Source organism: Phascolarctos cinereus, unplaced genomic scaffold (assembly GCF_003287225.1).
Source record: "Phascolarctos cinereus isolate Bilbo 61053 unplaced genomic scaffold, phaCin_HiC Scaffold_4;HRSCAF=312, whole genome shotgun sequence".
Taxonomy (NCBI): Eukaryota; Metazoa; Chordata; class Mammalia; order Diprotodontia; family Phascolarctidae; genus Phascolarctos; species Phascolarctos cinereus.
This window is the reverse complement of record NW_027555847.1, coordinates 537,196,981-537,216,593: the sequence shown is the minus strand read 5'-3', so window position 1 is coordinate 537,216,593 and position 19,613 is coordinate 537,196,981. Positions and strand designations below refer to the sequence as shown.

The following is a 19,613-nucleotide window of genomic DNA, read 5'->3' as shown; positions in this document are numbered from 1 at the left end:
CACCACACCAAGCACTAGGGATACAAATAAAGGCAAAAAACATTCCCTGCCCTCGAAGAATTCATAATCCTAAAAGGGAGACAACATGTAGACAACTATGTACAAATACATGTAGGATGAATTAAGAAATAACCAGTGGGGAGAGGTACTAGAATTTAAAGACATTGAGAAAAGTTTCCTTTAGAATGTAGGATTTTAGACTTGAAGGAAGTCGGGAAAGGAAGATGAGAAGGGACAGTTAGCAAAAAAGGAGAGATGAAGTGTCTTATCAATGGAAGCAAGGAGGCTAGTGTCACTATGTGGCAGAATACATGGTCGGGGGGAGCAGGTGGGCACATATGATGTAAGAAGACTGGAAAGATGGAAAGGGGCTAGGCTATGAAAGGATCTGAACCACAAGCAAAGGAGTCTTTGATCTTGGAGGTGTTAGGGAGCTACTAGAATTTATTGAGTAGGGGGTCCTTTCCCTCTTTTTTTTCCTGGCAGGGGTTTTACTTTTCATTTTTAAAAATTATTTCACCCCTCATTTTACAGATGAGGAAACAAGTTTAGAGAGGTTAAATAACTTAACCAAGGCCATGCAGGTAATAAGTAGCAGAGCTAGAATTTAAACTTCATTCCTCTTATTGGAAAGTCAGAATTATATTTAACACTTCTGTGAGACCACTCCCCCTATTTGTATTCAAAAGTTAGGTCACAAAGAGGTGGCTTTTACTGCTTGTGCTGTGGGTACAGTTCCTATTACCTTAGTTCGAGAGCACCTACCAGAGTCCTTTCAGTTAACTGGTCAGCAAACTGAATTAGCTTTGTTAGCAACAGCATTTAGTAAGATGGTATAGTTAGAACATTCCCCATAAAAGTTTAGGGTGCACGTTTTTACAAATACACACATCCATGGGCTCAACAAGTTAGTGGACTCAAATTTAGTTTACTGATACCGAGGTGCATGTGCATCAGGTGGGGGTGGGATTAGTAACTCATTTGGACTCCTAAGATTTACTTTTTTCAGTCCATAGTTGGTGCTTCTCTCTGCCACTAGTGGGTTATATTCTTTGAAGCTGCTTCCTCCCTTGCTTGGGTAGTGACTATTTCTCCACATCTGTCTGTCCTCAGTGTATTTTCTCTGTTCCCAGATGGATCCATTCTCTCCTTCGTGTCCAGTTTCTCCAACATAGCCATTTGGGGAAGGGGGAAAGGGGGAATGGAATACATTTCTCTCCATTTCCCTTATCCTCAAGTTCAAATGGAATTACTAGTTATGTATCTGGTTTGATTCTTTTTCTTCTGGCTACCTTATCTGTGTTACCCTATTTCTGAATTATTAAACTGTTGACATTTCACCCACCTAGAATGGTTATCTAGCTTGTTTATATATTCAGTTTCCTTTCTTGACCCAGTCAGAGAGTTTGAAAAGAATTAGAGTTTAAATTATCTTATATGTTAAAACTTGCTTACAGGTAACCACTTCAGTTGTGATTGTAAACATTGAGGACATAGGGAATCTTATTCCCCCTCCTTTAAAAATACATTTGTCATTTCTGTGAAAATTGAGGAAAACTGATGTAATAGCAAATACCCTAAAACGAAGTAGTAGCTAATGTCATATGAAGCTCTTGGAATGATTTCCATTGTTTGCATTTATATCTTGCTTTAAAAATCCAAGTACAGTTTTAAAAAATATAGTTAAGAAGATGATTAGTAATATTTCATAGTGTTAGTAAGAATTTAGTTGATAAGCTGAATCAAGCAATTCAATGAATTTTTCTAAGAATTCTCTAGAGAGGGAAGAAGAGGTACTGTGTACTGTAGTGAAATATTGTATTGCTGTTTCAAAACTATTTTTCCAAAACAAAGCTTAATATATGCTTTATAGAGATGTTTCACTTTGGGTGAGGTATAAATTTTAAACACAACCTTATATAAAAAATCCATAATACCTTTTGTGAAATTCTGAGGAATAAGCAAAATCTTGACCAACTTGCATCTTTAACATTATTTTCCTCTCTACATTTAGAAGTAAGGTATACAGGTAGACTAAATACATAAATAACCTCTAAAGTTCTTTCCAGTGGTAAGATTCCATGAAAAAAAGTTAAATCATTAAAAGAACATCTGATGTTAGGAATTTGTTTCAAGTTTTTTTTTTAAACTTTAAGTTTTTGAAAAGTAACATCTGGGTTTGACCTTTAGATCAGTATAGATCAGATCTGCACAACTTGGCAGTAGGTAGGGGACAAAATTAAAATAGGCTTAACTTCTTTGGGCCACAGATAGGTTGTTAGCAGCTCATTTTCCAAGTAAAGGTATGATTAATGATTAAAATATTTTGCAAATAAACCATATTAATAAAAATGAAATTTCAATTAATATCAATTAATTACACTCTTTACTTAAGATTTTTTCATGAAATTGCTTCTCTCAGACTAGAGACAGACTGATGATGATTGGTTGCTGAGGGTCATGTGACAAACAGGAGAGAGTATGCAGTGGCAACCCATCTGTAAAGTTACATGATTGGCCCAATAGCGACTAGTGGAAGGCGAGTTAATCAGGGCATGGACAAAGCACTTGTTACATCTTCATTTTCTTTTACATCCTCTACATTTTTCTCGGGCCACCAAAATCCTTTGGCAGGCTGCAAGTGGCTCTTGGGCCATATATTTCACAGGTCTGGTATCTTCCTTCAGTCTTCCACAATTCTGTGAAATGGATGAAGTTTGCATATTTTTAGTTTATTTTAAATTGGGTCTCCCTATGTCACCCAGGCTGGAAGTGCAGCAGCTACTGACATGTCCATCTGTATACACAGAAGCTTGTATTTGCTTTCTTTTTCCCCAGCTGGGACTGGTTTGCTCCTGCTTAGGCAGCCACTCCTAGAGGCTCACCATATTGGTACCAAATTTAATGAGATCACTTAGTCAGCTTTAGCCCTACTTCAGTTGAAACTCCTGAGTTCAAGAGATCCAGCAGGTTTAGCCTCCTCCAACAGCAGGGATTACTGGCATGGCTAGATGAGGTTTGCTTTTAACACCCCTGTATCTCATAATTATGAACATACAGCTTGGAGCAAAATTACTGGTATGAGATAGAGGGATAAAACATCATAACTGAAGAATAACAATATATACGTCACAAAATCTGACAATGCTGCGTCAGAATTCCTTATCTGTGCACTTTTCTTTCTTTCTTTCTTTCTTTCTTTCTTTCTTTCTTTCTTTCTTTCTTTCTTTCTTTCTTTCTTTCTTTCTTTCTTTCTTTCTTTCTTTCTTTCTTTCTTTCTTTCTTTCTTTCTTTCTTTCTTTCTACAAAATTTTATTGTTTGCTTTCTTCAAATTTGTTCACTCACCACTTGACCCTATTTATAATGTTTCTTTGCTTTAGCAAGATCATTCCTGAATCCCAAATTTCCTGTGTCAGCATTACATAAACTACTGCAGATTCTAGTTTTAATAGAAAACTTCAAAATAAAGACAAAAAGGGAATCAGAGCATAAACCTTAGTATATTAAAATATTTAGCATCAGTGCTGTGCAAATAAACCTAAAACACAAAATCAAAACTTATTTTCATCACATAAAATCTAAAATATTAATAGGAATAAGCAATAGGGACTAGACCTGTGATTTCATTGATGCTGATACTATAAGTAAACTTGGAGAACAAGGAGTAGTTTACCTGTCAGATTTATGGAGAACGGAAGAATTTGTGACCAAACGAGATAGAGAATGTTATAAAATGCAAGATGGATAATTTTGATTACATTAAATTGAAAAGTTTTTGCACAAAGTCATTGCATCCAAGATTAGGAGGGAAGCAGAAAACTGGGAAAGAATTTTTACAACCAGTGTCTGATAAAGGCCTCGTTTTGAAAATACAGAGAACTGAGTCAAATAAGAATACAAATCATTCCTCAACTGATAAATGGTCAAGGATATGAACAAACAATTTTCAGAAAAAGACATAAAAGCTGTCTATAGTGATATGAAAAAATACTCTAAATCAGTATTGATTAGAGAAATGCAAATCAGAACAGCTCTGAGGTACCACATCACATCTGTCAGATTAGCTAACATAGAAACAGATTATCTGGAGAAGTCTAAATTTTATCTAATCTTTTTAAAAGATTAACTTTTAGGTTGGTGCATTTTTGGTCTGGGGCCCCAATATAAGAAATTGAAAAAGCTAAATCTTGTGCCTTTTTAATTGTAAAATAAACATCTAAGAAAAGAGGAAAGTGGTCTGTTCACTTGGGACAGGGAGAAAGAGAATCCATTTTCAAAGATTTTAGAGAAGAAAATGTCACAACATCTTAGTCTTCCCAGGGTCTTATATTTTTGCTCAAATACCTCTGTTTACCTTAAGGCCTTTTTCTTTTTTCCTTAGTGAAGTTTCTTCAGTGCATTGAGAGATTTGTGATTTCACTGGGTAACTTCTTCCTAGACAGATTTATTGTCCTCCGTGTTTTCTCATGTGGCATATTGGTCTATGTCTTATTGCATAGTTTGTACAGAAATTGTTGGAGGCCTTCAGGTGGTTCTTTTAATATTTATTGAATGCCAGTCTAGCACTCTCATTATTTTTCTTTTGGTTAGCCTCCCCCCCCCTTTTTTTTTTTTTAGTGTAGTTAGTTTTGTTTTATTATATAGTCTGCCTGTCTCTTTTTTTCTGGTCATTCCTGACCTTGATAATTGTGTTTATACCTACTTCTCGTGGCAAGTCATCATTGTTAACTGTTTTATAACCTACAGGCAACCATCATAACCTTTTCCATTTCCTTTGCCTAAAATTCTGATTGTTTTGAGATCATTGAATTTTTTATTTGAATTTTTTTGAAAGAAAACTTGGCTTTATTTTTATACTACATTCATTTCTAAATATATCCCTCATCCTAGTCTACTCAATAAGCTGGCCTTTTAACAAACATTAACAAATGAAAAAGGGGAAAAAATCAAGTCAGCAAAACTAACCAATATATTGACTGTGCCTGATAATATATGTAATACTCCACACCCATAGGCTGCCACATATACAGTGAAAGGAGGGAGGTACATTTTCCAGCTTTTCTTTGGGGCCAAGACTGGTTGTCATAGTTAGATAGTATTTGGGTTCTTCAAAAAAATTTTACATTATTGTAATTATTGCATATATTATTTTCCTGGTTCTGCTTATTTCATATAAACCTTTCTGGTTTTGTTACATTAATTGCCCACAGTTTGTTTACCCATTCCCCTATCAATGTGTGCATTATATTTCTGGGTCTTTGTTACCACAAAAAAATGCTGCTTTGAAAATTTGTACGTAGAAAGTTCTTACTTTTGACCTCCCTGGGGTATTATCTAACAGTGGGATCACTGGGTCAAATAGTGTGGACATGTCAGTCACTTTTTGAGCATGAATCCAAATTGCTTTACAGAATGGTTGAACAAGTTCACAGTTTCATAGTGGGTTAGTTGTCTGATAGACCTTTCAACACTGACTTTCCATATCTTTTCAGATTTACTGGTTGTGAGGTGAAAACTTGGAGTTGTTTTGATTTGATTTTCATTTCTTAGTGATTTGGAGCAATATTTCTTATAGTTAGTAGTTTTTAGTTCTTAGGGGAACTATTTCTTCATTTCCATGAACAGTTATCTAAGGGGAGAATGTTTCTGCTTTATATATTTTTGTTAATTCTAAATTTTTTGTGTGCAGCCCCTAACAAAGAGATTTGATGCAAAGATTTTTTTCTAAATTGTTTCCTTTCTTTTTTTTTCTGCATTGATTTTGTTCGTGCAAAAAAGCTTTTCAGTTTTCATGTAATTGTTTTTTTATCTTGTGATATCTTCTGTCTTTAGTTAAGAATTTTCCCTCTTGCCAGAATTGGGAAAGGTATTTGATTTATTCTCTCCTCATTTTTTGTGGTGTGACCTTTTATATTCAAATTAAGAATCCATTTTGAGCCTGTTTTAGCATATAGCATAAAATGTTGGTCTAAACCTAATTTCCCATAAACTCCTTTCCAGTTTTCCCACATTGTTGTTCAGTCATTCAGTCTTGTTTGACTCTGTGACTCCATGGACTTCATATCTGAGATTGTTGATATTTCTCTTGGTAATCTTAATTCTGGCTTTTGATTCATCCAGCCTAGTATTTTGCATGATGTTCTCTGCATATAAGTTAAATAAGATGATAATACATAGCCTTATCATACACCTTTTCTAATCTTAAAACAATCGGTTATTCCATTTTCGGTTCTGACTTACTTCTTGGCCTGCATACAAGTTCCTCAGGAGACAAGTAAGGTGATTTGGTATTCCCATGTCTTTTAGGACTTGACACATTTTGTTGTGATCCACGTAGTCAAAGGCTTTAGTGTAATCAGTGAAGCAGAAGTAGATGGTTTTTCTTGAACTCCCTTGCTTTCTCCATAATCCAGTGAATGTTAGCAATGTTGTCTGTAGTTCCTCTGCTTCTTTGAGAACCAGCCTGTTCTTCTGGTAATTCTTGGTTCACATATTGTGAGCTTCACAATGAGCGTATGAAATGAGCACAATTGTTCAGTGATATTCTCCTTTAGAATGATATGGATAGTTGGGCCACTTCCTTTTTGAATAATGGTGTTTTTCCCCATGAAGGCCTTTTGATATTCTGGGGTTTGATATAATTAGTTCAGTGTGCTAATAGGAACATTTGGAAGACAATGATATGAAATACTTCTTTGGTTTAGTTTTTATGCAGGACATCTCCTGTAATGCTAACGAACACTTAAGTGAGCAGAGGTTTCTTTCTGCTTTTTCTTCTCCTGATCTTGATACTTACACCATGGTTTGTTGATCAAAGTTATATCTCCATGGTCCATTTTTCCATTTAGAGCCCACTTCTTCATGTCATTTGTTTTCATATATAGAATTCTAATATGTATTTCATTCATTTCCTCAAGTAGAGAATTAAGTTATTGGTTATTGAACAAAGGTCACATATTAAGAGTACTAATAGTTAAACGAATATTTTTAAACTTTCTGAGGATGTATATAACTTTTAGCACTCTGTTCCCTACCACTGACACAGCAGAAGGTTGCTATAGATGACATAGGATTGTCATACATTTTAGTTTTGTTTATATGGCCAGAAATTTATTATGTATTGAGTGTGACCTTAGCAGATATCATGAGCCTTTCTGTGTTAAGGTAGGTTGGTTGTCAAACAGCAGATGTAATTGGTTGGTAGTACCATACTCAAGGGGGCAGCTAGGTGGTGCAATAGAGTGCTAGTCTGAAGTTAGGAAGATTGCTTTTCCTAAGTTCAAATTTGGCCTTAGATGCTTGCTGGCTGTGTGACCCTGGGCAAGTCACTTAACCCTGTTTGCCTCAATTTCCTCATCTGTAAAATGTGCTGGAGAAGGAAATGGCAAACCACTATAGTATCTTTGCCAAGAAAATACCAGATGGTATTACGAAGAGTTGGACATGACACAACACGAAAAATGACTAAACAACAACCATACTGAAAGTGTTGTAGATACTTCTAGCACTTATGCTCTTCTAGCTTAGCTTTCTGGAGCCTAGAATCACGACTACCTATGGGAGTAAACTTTTTGTAGAGGAAATAGAGATTAAAGTTGCACTTTTTTTTACTCTTAAAAACAACAACTGTATTATGGAAAACTTGGTTTGGTGGCAAAATGATTGTTCCTTGAGGGTAAGTAAGGACTGTTTTCAATTTTTGTCTTTGTATCCTCAGCCTCTAGCAAAGTGCTTGGCCCATAGTACACAGTTGATAGGCTTGTTGAATTATTTTAATTTCTATTACTTTAAGCACACATTTTTATTCAGGTGTAATTACATATTTACTTTTAAATAATTTTGAATTATTCTTGCAAATGGAGATGAATGCTGTTGAATTTTAAGGAGGTCTTTTCATTCTCAGTTTCTGCCAGATTATGAGAAGCAGATTAAAGATTAGATGTAAAAGATGTCACATTTTATTATGGTAAACTAAACACATTGTGTTTTGAGGACTTTAGATGATTCCAGATAGCCGAGTAGATTCATGAAGCAATCATCTTTAGAAAAGAAATTGTAGAAAAAATAAAAAGGCTCCCTGAGCTCGTGTAATGTACTTTTTCCTATTAATTTTGTCTTGTTGTCTTCTTTTGTTATTTTGTTGTCATTTTTGTGGTGCTATTGTCATTTTGTCGTCTTTTTTTTTTTGAGCTCTTTTGTGGATCTCAAGGTCATAGGACCAAGAAAAGCCAAATACTAATATCTTGTGACTCTGGCACCTGTATAGACGTAGTCTCTTTCCTGAGATTCTGAGCAAGTAATCTACTAAACTCCTTCTTACTAATTTCCACAGTATTAAATGGATTCTATTGCCACTGTATGGGTTTGTTCCTAGACCTTTGAGGGCTGGCAGGAGATGAGAACCTATCAATTAACTTTCTTTAGTCTGTGGGAATTACAATGATCTGATACTGTAGTTTCCTGTATAATTTCCTATTTCATAGCCAGTAAGTCTACAAATATCATTAAATGCCTCCTGTGTGCCGGTACTGTGATAAGCACTGAGAATACAAAGCAAAAGGCAGTCCTTGCCTTCAAGATGCTCATGGTCTAACGGGGGAAGAAAATACATAAGAGGAAGCTGAAAAGCCAGGTTTTGAGAGAGTAGGATACTTGGCTCAGGCGCATAATGAAAGTCCAGAGGAGTGCATCTGGGTGAAAAATGATGAGATGATTGCTCTGGGTGCCCTCCTTAAATGGAGAATCTGGGGAGAGCTCTCAACTGGCTACTTTATACACCCTTCAGTCAGAGGGAGAGAGGGACCCCAAGGCAACGAGTGCTGTGGAGGTATGAGTTTCAGGGTTAATGTGATGTGGGATGATGAGATTCCAGGGAGCCTGATGAAAGTCCACAAGAGTTTAGCCAGGTGGGAGAAGATTAAGTTTTTAGAAATCATTTTAAGTGAGTAGAGGGATAAGAAGATGAGTTTTGCAGTCTGGGTTTAAATCTTACTTCTGAAATGTGCATTGTGGGATCATGGAAAAGTCACTTAGACTCTCAGTACTGCAGGAAATTTTTGAAGACTAAGGTAAGATGAGTTGCTTGAATTGTTGGAGAGAGTTTCTATACCAGAAAAAAAACAGAGCAGTTTATGATTTAACTGAATTAAACATTTATTGAGCATCTCTAGTGTTTAAAGACTGCACTTCATTTAAAAAAATAATTATAATCTAAACTATTTTCCGTTCTCAGTGAAAACACAGAAAATTTCTCCAAAGTCCAGTAATAAAGCAGGAATTGTACTCCCCTCCCTCACTCCAGAAAGATTTTATTTGTTTTTGTTGTTGAGTTCCCCTGCGTTTTGCCTTTACATCTTCAGTAACAAACCAACCGTCCTTTTCCTTCAATATTGTGATAATTTATATCTTGATATATTATAGGAAAATCCATTGCTAAGACCATAACACTAATACTAAGAAAAGTGAGGTCTGTGAATTTATCGTTGTCCACATGTTGTAGTTACTTTTTTTTTTTGTAACGCAAAGTCTCCATTTCTTTTAACGTTTTCTCTGCCTTTAATCAGGCTGTGATTTATAATTTCATCAGTGTTGGAACTCCTTCTACCTGTGTAAATTGCAATTTATTGCTAAGGTAGGCAGTAAGTTTTGGAAAGTTGTTTGAAGCTTTTGAGTGTCAGAGGTATGATTCAAACCTAGCTACTATTTAGGGCTGACTTTCATCTCTCCTGGGACAGTTGCAATAGTTTCCAGTTTGGTCTTCTTCCTTTGGATCTCTTCCTTCATCCAATCCCTCCTCCTGAAGTGCTGAAGTGATTTTGCTAAGGTACAGATCTGAGCATGTCACCACTCTACTAAGTAAGCTCTAGTGGCTCCACATTTTCTCTAGAATCAAATATAAACTTCTGTTTGGCATTTAAAATTCTTCACAACTTTGTCTCTTTCTACTTTTCTTGCCTACTTAGATATCACTCCACTCCACATTCTCCTTAGTCCAGTCATGCTAACTTACTGGATCTTCCTTTTACATGATGTGCCATGTCTCATTTCCATGTCTTTGCACTGATTTTCCCCCATGCTAGAATTCCCCTATTCCTCCTGGAATTCCTACTGTCCATTCATGTCAAGAATTCCTATTATAGGAGGCCGTTCATGGTACCCCCAAGTACTACTTTTCCCTTCAAGGATTACTTTATATTTGATTAGTGCATGTGTTCCCATATCTACATGTGAACATGTCTCATTTGTCAAATGTAAGCTCCTTGAGGAAATAGACTTTTAAAATTTTGTATTTGTTGGTGCTTTAATGCAGCACTTCTTAAACTGTGAGTCACTATCTACAGTTTAAGAAGTGCTGAAGGGGTCGTGAGTGGAAAAAGTTTAAGAAGCCCTACTTTAATGAATGCTTGCTCATTCATTGGAGGATTTAATTATGATTTAGTGGAAAGAGTGCTGGATGTGGAATAAGAAGAACTGAGTTAAAATCCTTGGGCAAGTCACTTCTTTAGGCCTTAGTTTTCTTACCTACAAAATGAGGGGGTTGGACCAGAAGATATCTAAGAACCTTTTTAGCTCTAAAATTATGACCTGATGAATATCTTAGGTGACTCAATTACTGTGGGCTTGTTCTTGGCTCTCAGTAATCATTTTGAATGTCACAGGGTCTCCTTGCTTGATTGCCACTACTAATAGGAAAAGGGAACTTAACATTTTTTTAAAAAATTTTCCCCAGTTTTATTTGGTACAGAATCTACTCCGCCTCTTTTTCACCTAAGAGATCAAACTGGGAAATGAATGCAGTAGAGAAGACAGCTGTATCTTTGAGTCATACATCACTTCATGACAAAGAAACTGGATACTGGAAGAAAAAATATATTGTGAAACAAATAGCAGCCGGGAAAACAGCTGTAACTCAGCTTCTCAAGCCTGTAAATCCATATACAGGTCTGCCAGTGAAGACCAAAGAAGCTCTGAGGTAAGCACTAAATTACAGAGTGAGGATCCCAGTTCTCCTCTCCCATAGTGTGAATGTGAATGTTTAATGGTTGATTTGAGATTGGTGAAATACTATGTAAGTGCAAAGAGTAACATAGGCTAACCAGATGTTTTGTAGAGATATTAGCAAAATGTTGGTCTTTAAAATATAACCCATGGCTCAGAATGCCTAGAGCTCTAAGGTGTTATGAACTGGATCTGATCTTGGGGGCCAAAAATTTCCGCAGAGTTTATTCTGAGGAATCTCCAAATATAGTTTATGTATAGTTCATTTATAGGTTTTTACAGATGTGAATGAGTCCCTAGATCCCATACAAATATTGAAAGTAAAAAATGCATATGAGATAGAGGACATCTTTATTTCCTTCCACAGAAAATGCAGAAGGTGTACAGAACCCATAGGATCCCATGAACATATTAAAAAACCACAGTGTTTTGGGCTGGGCTTGACTCAGGCTAGACTTTTGGTAGTTTAGGTTGGATATTAGAACAAATGAGACATTTGTAAGTCAAAAGTTAAAAGGAGATTTAGAAAAAAAAAGCAGGAGAAGGATATTCAGTAAGAATGGATATTGAGGTCAGTTCACATTGATTCAGTTGAGCAAAGCTCCCTTGCCCAAGTTGCCCATTTTGGTCCATCAACCAAGAATCAAGGAGAATACCTGAAACTTGGCTTTTTATGTCATGGTGGTGAGGAAACAGCTTGAGCCCATGGTCCCCTCACAAAACCAAACCTTGAGGATGTGCTCAGTACCTTTTAAAGAAACATTTGCCCAACTTACATGGGGGTAGGAGTTCATTACTCCTACCTTGAACACAAAGTACTCATAATAAGTAGCCCAAAGGTAGTCAGCGCTCTTCTCCCTGGTGGATACTCTTGTAATTCCACCATCTTTGAGTGTTTACAACTCTGTACCAGGGGTTTTTAATCTGGGTTTTACAGGCCTCAGGAGGTTCTGTGGATAGATTTCAGAGGGGGGGGGTCTGTGAACTTAGAACTTTTAGTATTTTGATGATAGCTGTATTTCAGTATAATTGGGTTTCCTTAGTAATCATATATATTTTGTTTTATGTATTTAAAAACATAGGCTTTGCCAGACTTCCAAAAGAGGGGTCCATGATACAAAAAGGTTAAAATTATTTAAACTGAACAGATCGTCCTAGGCCATTTTACTAAATTCCTTCTCCTGGAACATACCAAGGGGCATCTTTCAAGCAACTAATTCATCTTAAAGTCATTGATGCTTAGGAGTTGTGTTTTATCTGATTAAAAAGGTGCTAACAGGCATGTCCCTATCTAATAAGGGGAAGTGTGGATAAGGAAAAGTTTTTGAAACAAAGGTTTAACTGCTCTGTAAGTTAATGAGATGATTAGAAAATTCTCCAGATCGACCCTTTATGGGTTAATAATGAGTATGATGTATAAATAATACAGAGAACTAAAGTAGTCATATTACTTACCTCCAGGAAATGTGTTAAACCAAAGAAAAAATAATTGATGAATATACATTTTTAGCTAGGCAAACCTCAGCACCTTGAAATTTTGGCTTGTTGGAAATAAGATCCTTCCAAAAGGAATGCTAGCACTTGTGGCTACAGGGGAACAAGGCTCCTTCCTGGGTAAAGACCAGAGTACATGCCAAGATCGTATTACCTTGAATACACTGAAACTTTACAGACTTCCAGAATTAGCTCTGAAAACAGCATCATGAAAAACCTGAAGATTGGGGGACAGATTAGAGATCTAACTTTAACATAAAGTTAAAAGTCAAAATAGGCTGGAAAAATAAGCAAACAACAAGAAAGAACCTGACCACAAAAAGTTACATTGAGGACTAGAAAGAACAAGACACAAATTCAAAAGACAAGATGTAAAAACAGGTACAAGCAAATTCTAAAAGAAAAATATGAATTGGACACAAGCCCAAGAAGAATTTCTGGAAGAGCACCAAATGGATTTTAAAAATCAGTGAGGTAGAAGAAAAGATGAGAAAAGAAATGAGAGTGTTGCTAGAAAATTATGAAAAGAGAATTAACAGCTTGGTAAAAGGCACACACACAAAAAGAATTGTTCAATCAGTAAAAGAAGTACAAAAATCCACTGAAGAGAACTCCTTAAAAAATAGAATTGGACCAAATGGAAAAAGAGTTTCAAAAGCTCACTGAAGAAAATAATTCTGTTAAAAATTACAAGTGGCAAGTGGAAGTTAATGATTCCAGACATCAAGAAACAATAAAACAAAATCAAAAGAATGAGAAAAATAGAAAAAAATTAGAAATATAGAAAAAAATTAGAAATATCTCATTGGCAAAACAAGCGATCTGGAAAACAGATCAAAGAGAGAAAATTTAAGAATTATTGGATTACTTGAAAGCCATAATTTAAAAAAGGATCTAGATGTCATATTTCAAGAAATCACCAAGGAAAGCTGCCCTGATATCCTGAAACTAGAAAATAAAAATAGAAATTGAAAGAATCTATTGATCACTTCCTGAAAGAGATCCCAAAATGAAAACTTCCAGGAAGATTATACACAAGTTCTAGAGCTCCTAGATCAAGGAGAAAATATTGTAAGTAGTCAGAAAGAAACAGTTCAAATATTGTGGAACCATAGTCAGGATAACACAAGATTTAGCAGCTTCTATATTAAACGGTGAGAGAGCTTAGAATATGATATTCTGGAAGGCAAAGAAGCTAGGATTACAACCAAGGATTACTTACCCAACAAAACTCACTATAATCCTTCAGGAGGAAACATGGGTATTAAATGAAATAGAAGACTTTCACACATTCAAGCATTCCTCATGAAAAGACCAGCACTGAATAGAAAAATTGACTTTCACATATAAGGCTTGAGAGAAGCATAAAATGATAAACATGAAAGAGAAATCATAAGGGATTCAATCAGATTTTTTGCATTCCTACATGGAAAGAGGAGACATATAATTCTTAAGAACTTTCTCATTATTAGGGCAATTAGAAAGAGTATATATAGACAGAGGGGATGGATGTGAGATGATTATGATGGGATGATTTCCAAAAAAAATAAAATTAGGGGGTGAGAAAGATGGATGCACTGGGAGAAAGAGAAGAGAGGTAGAATGGGGAAAGTTATCTCACATAAAAGAGATATGAAAGGAAGAGCTTTTATAGTGGAGGAGAAGATGGGGTGGTGGTGGTGGCAGAAAATGCTTGAACTTTATTCATCAGAATTGGCTTAAAGAAGGAATAACATACAAAATTGGGTATAAAAATCTATCTTACCCAATAGCGAAGTAGGAGGGGAAAGGAATAAAAGAAGAGGGAGAGCTGATAGAAGGGAGGGGCAGATTGAAGGAGGCAGTGATTAGAAGCAAAATAGACATTTAAGGAGGAACAGAGTAAAAAGAGGGAAAAATAAACAAGGAAAATAGGATGGAGGGAAATACAGAGTTTAGTAATCATAGCAGTGAATGGGATGAACTAACCTATAAAATGGAAACAGATGTCAGAAGGTATTAAAAACCAGAATCCAACAATATGCTGTTTACAAGAAACACACTCTAAACAGAGAGACACAGTGTAAATAGGAGCCAGAGCAGAATCTGTTATGTTTCAGCTGAGGTTTAAAAAAAGTTTAAAAACCAAAACAAAACAGAAGATTGCAATCATGATCTGAGGCAAAGCAAAAATATATTGAATTAAAAGAGCAGGGAAAACTACATTTTGGTAAAAGATACTGTAAGATAATGAAATAATGCCAATGCTAGTCACATGCATCAAATGGTATAGCATCTTCATTTTAAAAAGAAAAGTTAAATGAGTTAGATGAGTAAATAGATAGTAAAGCCATACTAGTGGAGGGCATCAGCTTTCCTCTCTCATAACTATCTAACCATAAAATAAAGAAATTAAGGAAGATGAATAGAATTTTAGAAAAGTTAAATATATAGACCTCTGGAGAAAATTGAATGGGAATAGAAAGGAGTATACTTTTTTTTCCAGCTGTACCTTTACAAAAAGAATATATGTATTGCGGTATAAAAACTTCACAACCAAATGCAGGAAAAAAAAAGAAATGTTAAATGCATTCTTTTAAGACCACAGTGCAATAAAAATCATATTCAATAAAGGGCCATGGAAACAGATTAAAATTAATTGGCAACTAAGTATTCTAATTCTGAAGAATGCGTGGGTCAAAGAACAAATCATGGAAACAATAATTTCACTAAAGAGAATGACAGTGAGACAGTATACTAAAAATTATGATATGCAGACAAAGCAGTACTGAGGGGAAAATTGGTAACTCTAAATGCTTACATCAGTAAAATAGAGAAGCAGATCAGTGAATTGGGTATGCAACTGAAAAACCAGGAAAAGAACAAATTAAAAATCCCCAATTAAACGCCAAATAGGAAATCCTGAAAATCAAAAGAGAAGTTAATAAAATTGAAATAAAAAACAGTAATGAAATTATAAAATAGATAAACCATTGATTAACATGATTTTAAAAAGAGAAGAAAATCAAATCACTAGTATCAAAAATGAAAAGGCTGAATTCACCACCAGTGAAGATGAAATTAAAGCAATTATTAAGAGTTATTTAGTCCAATTATATGCCAATAAATTTAATAATTTAAGTGAAATGGGAGAATACTTGTAAAAACATAAACTGACCAAATTAACAGAAGGGTTGAAATAGAATATCTAAATACATTTATTTTAGAAGACGAAATCAAGCTATAGTGCTGCCTAAGAAAAAAGCATCAGAACCAGATGGATTTACAAGTGAATTCTGCTAAGCATTTAAAGATCAACTAATTTCAATGTTAAATAATTTGGAATAATAGGCAACAAAGGAGTCCTGCCAAACTCTTTTTATGAAACAAATACAGTGCTGATACCTAATCCAGGAAGAGGAAAAACAGGAAATTATAGACCAATTTCACTAATAAATATGGATGCAAAAAATTCTAAATAAAATATTAGCCAGGAAACAATAATATATTATAAAGATTATACATTATGACCAAGTAGGTTTTATATCAGGAATGCATGCTGGCTCAATATGAGGAAAACTATTAATGTAATTGATCATGTCAGTTACACAAGGTTATGATTATATTAATAGATACAGAAAAAGCTTTTTGACAAAATGCAACACTTGAAAGCATATGTATAAATGTATTTTTCCTTAAAATGATAAAAAGCATCAACCTAAAACCATCAGCAAACATTATTTGTAATGGAAATAAATTTGAAGCTTTCTCAGTAAAATCAGGAGTGAAACAAGGATGCTCATTATCTCCAGTATTATATGGTATTACATAGTATCATTTTAGAAATGCTAACTATAGCAATTAGACGAAAAGGAAATTGAAGGAATCAGAATGGGCAATGAGATAATAAAACTCTCTCTTTGCAGACAATACTTGGAAAATCCTAGAGATTCAACTAAAAAGGTAATTGAAACAGTAATTTTAGCGAAGTATTATTACGTAAAATAAGCCCACATAAATCATCAGCATTTCTATGTATCACTAACAAAACCCTACTAGAAGAAAGAGATAGTAAGATATAGTTTGATTAAAATAACCACGGACAATATGAAATACTCTGGAGTATATCCAGGAACTCTGTGAACATAATTGAAAGGTATAATCTTATGAAGAAATAGTCTGGCGTTATTGATTAGAGGTTAAAAGAATTTCTAGGTACCATCTCACAGTTATCAGATCGGCTAATATGACAAAAAGGAAAATGACACATATTGAAGGGGATGTTGAAAAATTAGGACACTAATGTGCTGTTGGTAGAGTTGTGAACTGATCCAGCCATTCTAGAGAACAATTTAAAACTATGTCCAAAGGGTTATAAAGCTGTGCATCCCCTCATACCCTTTGACTAAGCAACACTACTAGTCCATACCCCAAAGAGATCAAAGAAAAAGAACCTATTTGTACAAAAGTAATTATAGAAACTCTTTTTGTGGTAGTAAAGAGTTGGAAATTGAGGGGATGCCCACCATTTGGGGAATAGCTGATCAAGTTGTATTGTATGATTGTGATTGAATACTGTTGTGCTGTATGAAATAAAGAACAGGTTGGTTTCAGAAAAACCTGGGAAGACTTACATGAACTGATATGTAGTGAAGTGAACAGAACTAGAAAAACATTGTATGCAGTAACAGCAATACTGTATGATGATTAACTGGAATGACTTAGCTGTTCTCAGCAGTACAGTGACCCAGGACAGTCTTGAAGGACTCCTGTTGAAAAATGCAGTCTACTTCCAGAGAAAGAACTAATGGGGAGTCTAAATGCAGATTGAAGCATACTTTTTTAACTTCCTTTTTTTTTTGACAACATGGCTAATATGAAAAGATGGTTTGCATGGCTGCATATGTGTAATCTTTATCAAATTACTTGCTGTTTTGAGGGGAATGGAGAGAGTGGGAGGGAGAAAATTTGAAACTCAGAATTTAAAAAAAATGTTAAATTTTTTTACGTGTTATTGAGGAAAAAAAATAATTGAAAAAAAGAAACAAGATCTTTAAATCTGGTGCACGTTTATAGAATCTAATTAGCTCCTTTAAAGTTATCTGTTTGAACTCCACAGTGCAACATTTATATCTTCTTAAAAGATAAATTCAAGCTCTTTAACCCCATTTTTTTCCCCAAATAGAGTATCTGGATTGAGTTGGGTGATTGTATTGAAGGAGAAAAATGGGAAAGAGTACATCATGGAGCAGGCTGAGTTTTCTGTGAATGACACATCTGTTACAGTTGTGTGGCATGGGAATAATTGGCCACGTATAGACAAGCTGGCAACACTAGACTTATGTGGTGTAACACCAGTTTTTTTGGACCGCTATAAGGTCCCCACCAAAAATGGGTGAGTTTCATCCAGATTTGTTATTGTTAGAATAGAAAAATTTGTTAATAGTAGTTGGTTGACATTGAGTTTTTTAACCCTGAAGTATAATTAAAGATTCTATCTGAAAACTCACTCTCTTGACTTACTGCTTGATCACTGCTAGAATAGAAATAAAAGGTGTTATTTTATATTTATGTATATTAATACCTCAGTTGTCTAAAATGTTAGGCTGGTATATTCTAGATAATGGAATTTTTTTGACAACTGAGGATTAATCTTTAAGCTTTTTTATTCTGTGCTTTGTATGGGAATCTATACTACATTCTATCCTGCTCTAAGAAGCTGTGCTAGGTGGAACAGTGGGTAGAATGCTGGGCCTGGATTCAGGAAGACCTGAATTCAAATTTGGCCTCATATACTTAATAACTGTGTGACCCTGGGCAAATGAATTAACCTCTGCTGCCTCAGGTCCCTCAATTGTGAAATGAGGATAATAATAGCACATACTTCCCAGGGTTATTTTTGAGGATCAAATAAGAATAGTTATAAAGTACTTAGGTCCTGGCACATGGTAGGTGCTCGATTAGTGCTTATGTTCTTCCTTCCTTAAAGTTTAACAAATACAACTTAACTTTTACTTAATGATTTGTAATTATAATCATAACTGTAATTGTGATATAAGTAATCATAATTACTTAATGATTAGAAATTGTTATATTTTGTTGTAGATCATGTGGTACATTGACTTCATTGACCCTATAATTTGATCAAAGCAAATGATAGGTTGAATAAAATCTATCGACTTTTTTTTGTTATTTTGGCTCTTATAAAAGTTGAATATGAAGTATGTAGCTGCTTCATCTCTCAATCCACATGATTATTTATCTAATAATGATGGACCTTTGATCTCTTGGCTGTGGAGAACTCATAGATGAGAAAACTGCCTCTACCAATACAGATTTGTATCTTCTCTACAGCTTGTGGTTTCACAGTTGCTTACGGCATTGAAAAGTTAAGTGAGCAGTCCAGTGTCACATATCTGTGTACCCAAAGTCAAAGTGGGATTTGGGTCTGGGTCTTGGAGATTCTGTGGTCGCATCAATATCTACTTGATTATTCTGATTCTTTAAAAACAATGATAATAAAGATAAATAAAATTTATATAGTACTTTAAGGTCTTACAAAGCACTTTACATATATTACCTCATTTGATGCTCATAACAGTCCTGTGTGATAGGTGGTATCTCCATTATACAGCTGAAGAAACTAAGGCTGAGAGGTTAAAAGACTTACCCAGGGTCACAAAGTTAGTAAGTGTCTCATGAGGTTTGAACCCAGTTCTACTTGAATCCAAGGCCAGTGATTCACTGTATGTATTCCTCCAAAATTAATTATTTATTTGATGTCTTATATTTTCTAAGATCACTTCCAACTCTAAATTTGATTATGTGGTAGTAAGTTATTTTAAACCTCAGTAAGTCTTCATATTGACTATCACTATCCTTTGGCTTTTTAGAAGCCTTCAAAACTTTTTTTTTCTTCTTCCAAATTTTGGCATCATTATAATTTTTTTAGTTACATGGCATTCTTTCTTTAGAAAATAGAGAACATTGTACCATTATGATTTTGTTGGGGAAATATTGTTATTTGTGGGCTTTTATAATGTGACCACTAAAGCATGGGATTACATTTTTATAAATATAGTCTTAAATGAGACTTCTAATTTTGTTTTGTTCCACAGCCTAGCCATGGCACTTGGCATAT

General features: G+C 34.8%; 1 protein-coding gene across 6 annotated transcripts in view; it reads left to right on the top strand.

Annotated features, from left to right (window-relative positions):
* Positions 1 to 19,613, top strand: part of FBXO15 (F-box protein 15) — a 106,303-nt gene that overhangs the window by 39,965 nt on the left and 46,725 nt on the right. For 5 of the 6 annotated variants that reach the window (XM_020997743.2, XM_020997725.2, XM_020997711.2 and 2 more), the window contains 2 exons: positions 10,731 to 10,973; positions 17,658 to 17,867. In XM_020997743.2, the coding sequence (XP_020853402.1) occupies positions 10,731 to 10,973; positions 17,658 to 17,867 (453 nt within the window). The remainder of the gene's footprint in view (positions 1 to 10,730; positions 10,974 to 17,657; positions 17,868 to 19,613) is intronic. The other variant, XM_078153547.1, reaches the window with a different exon arrangement.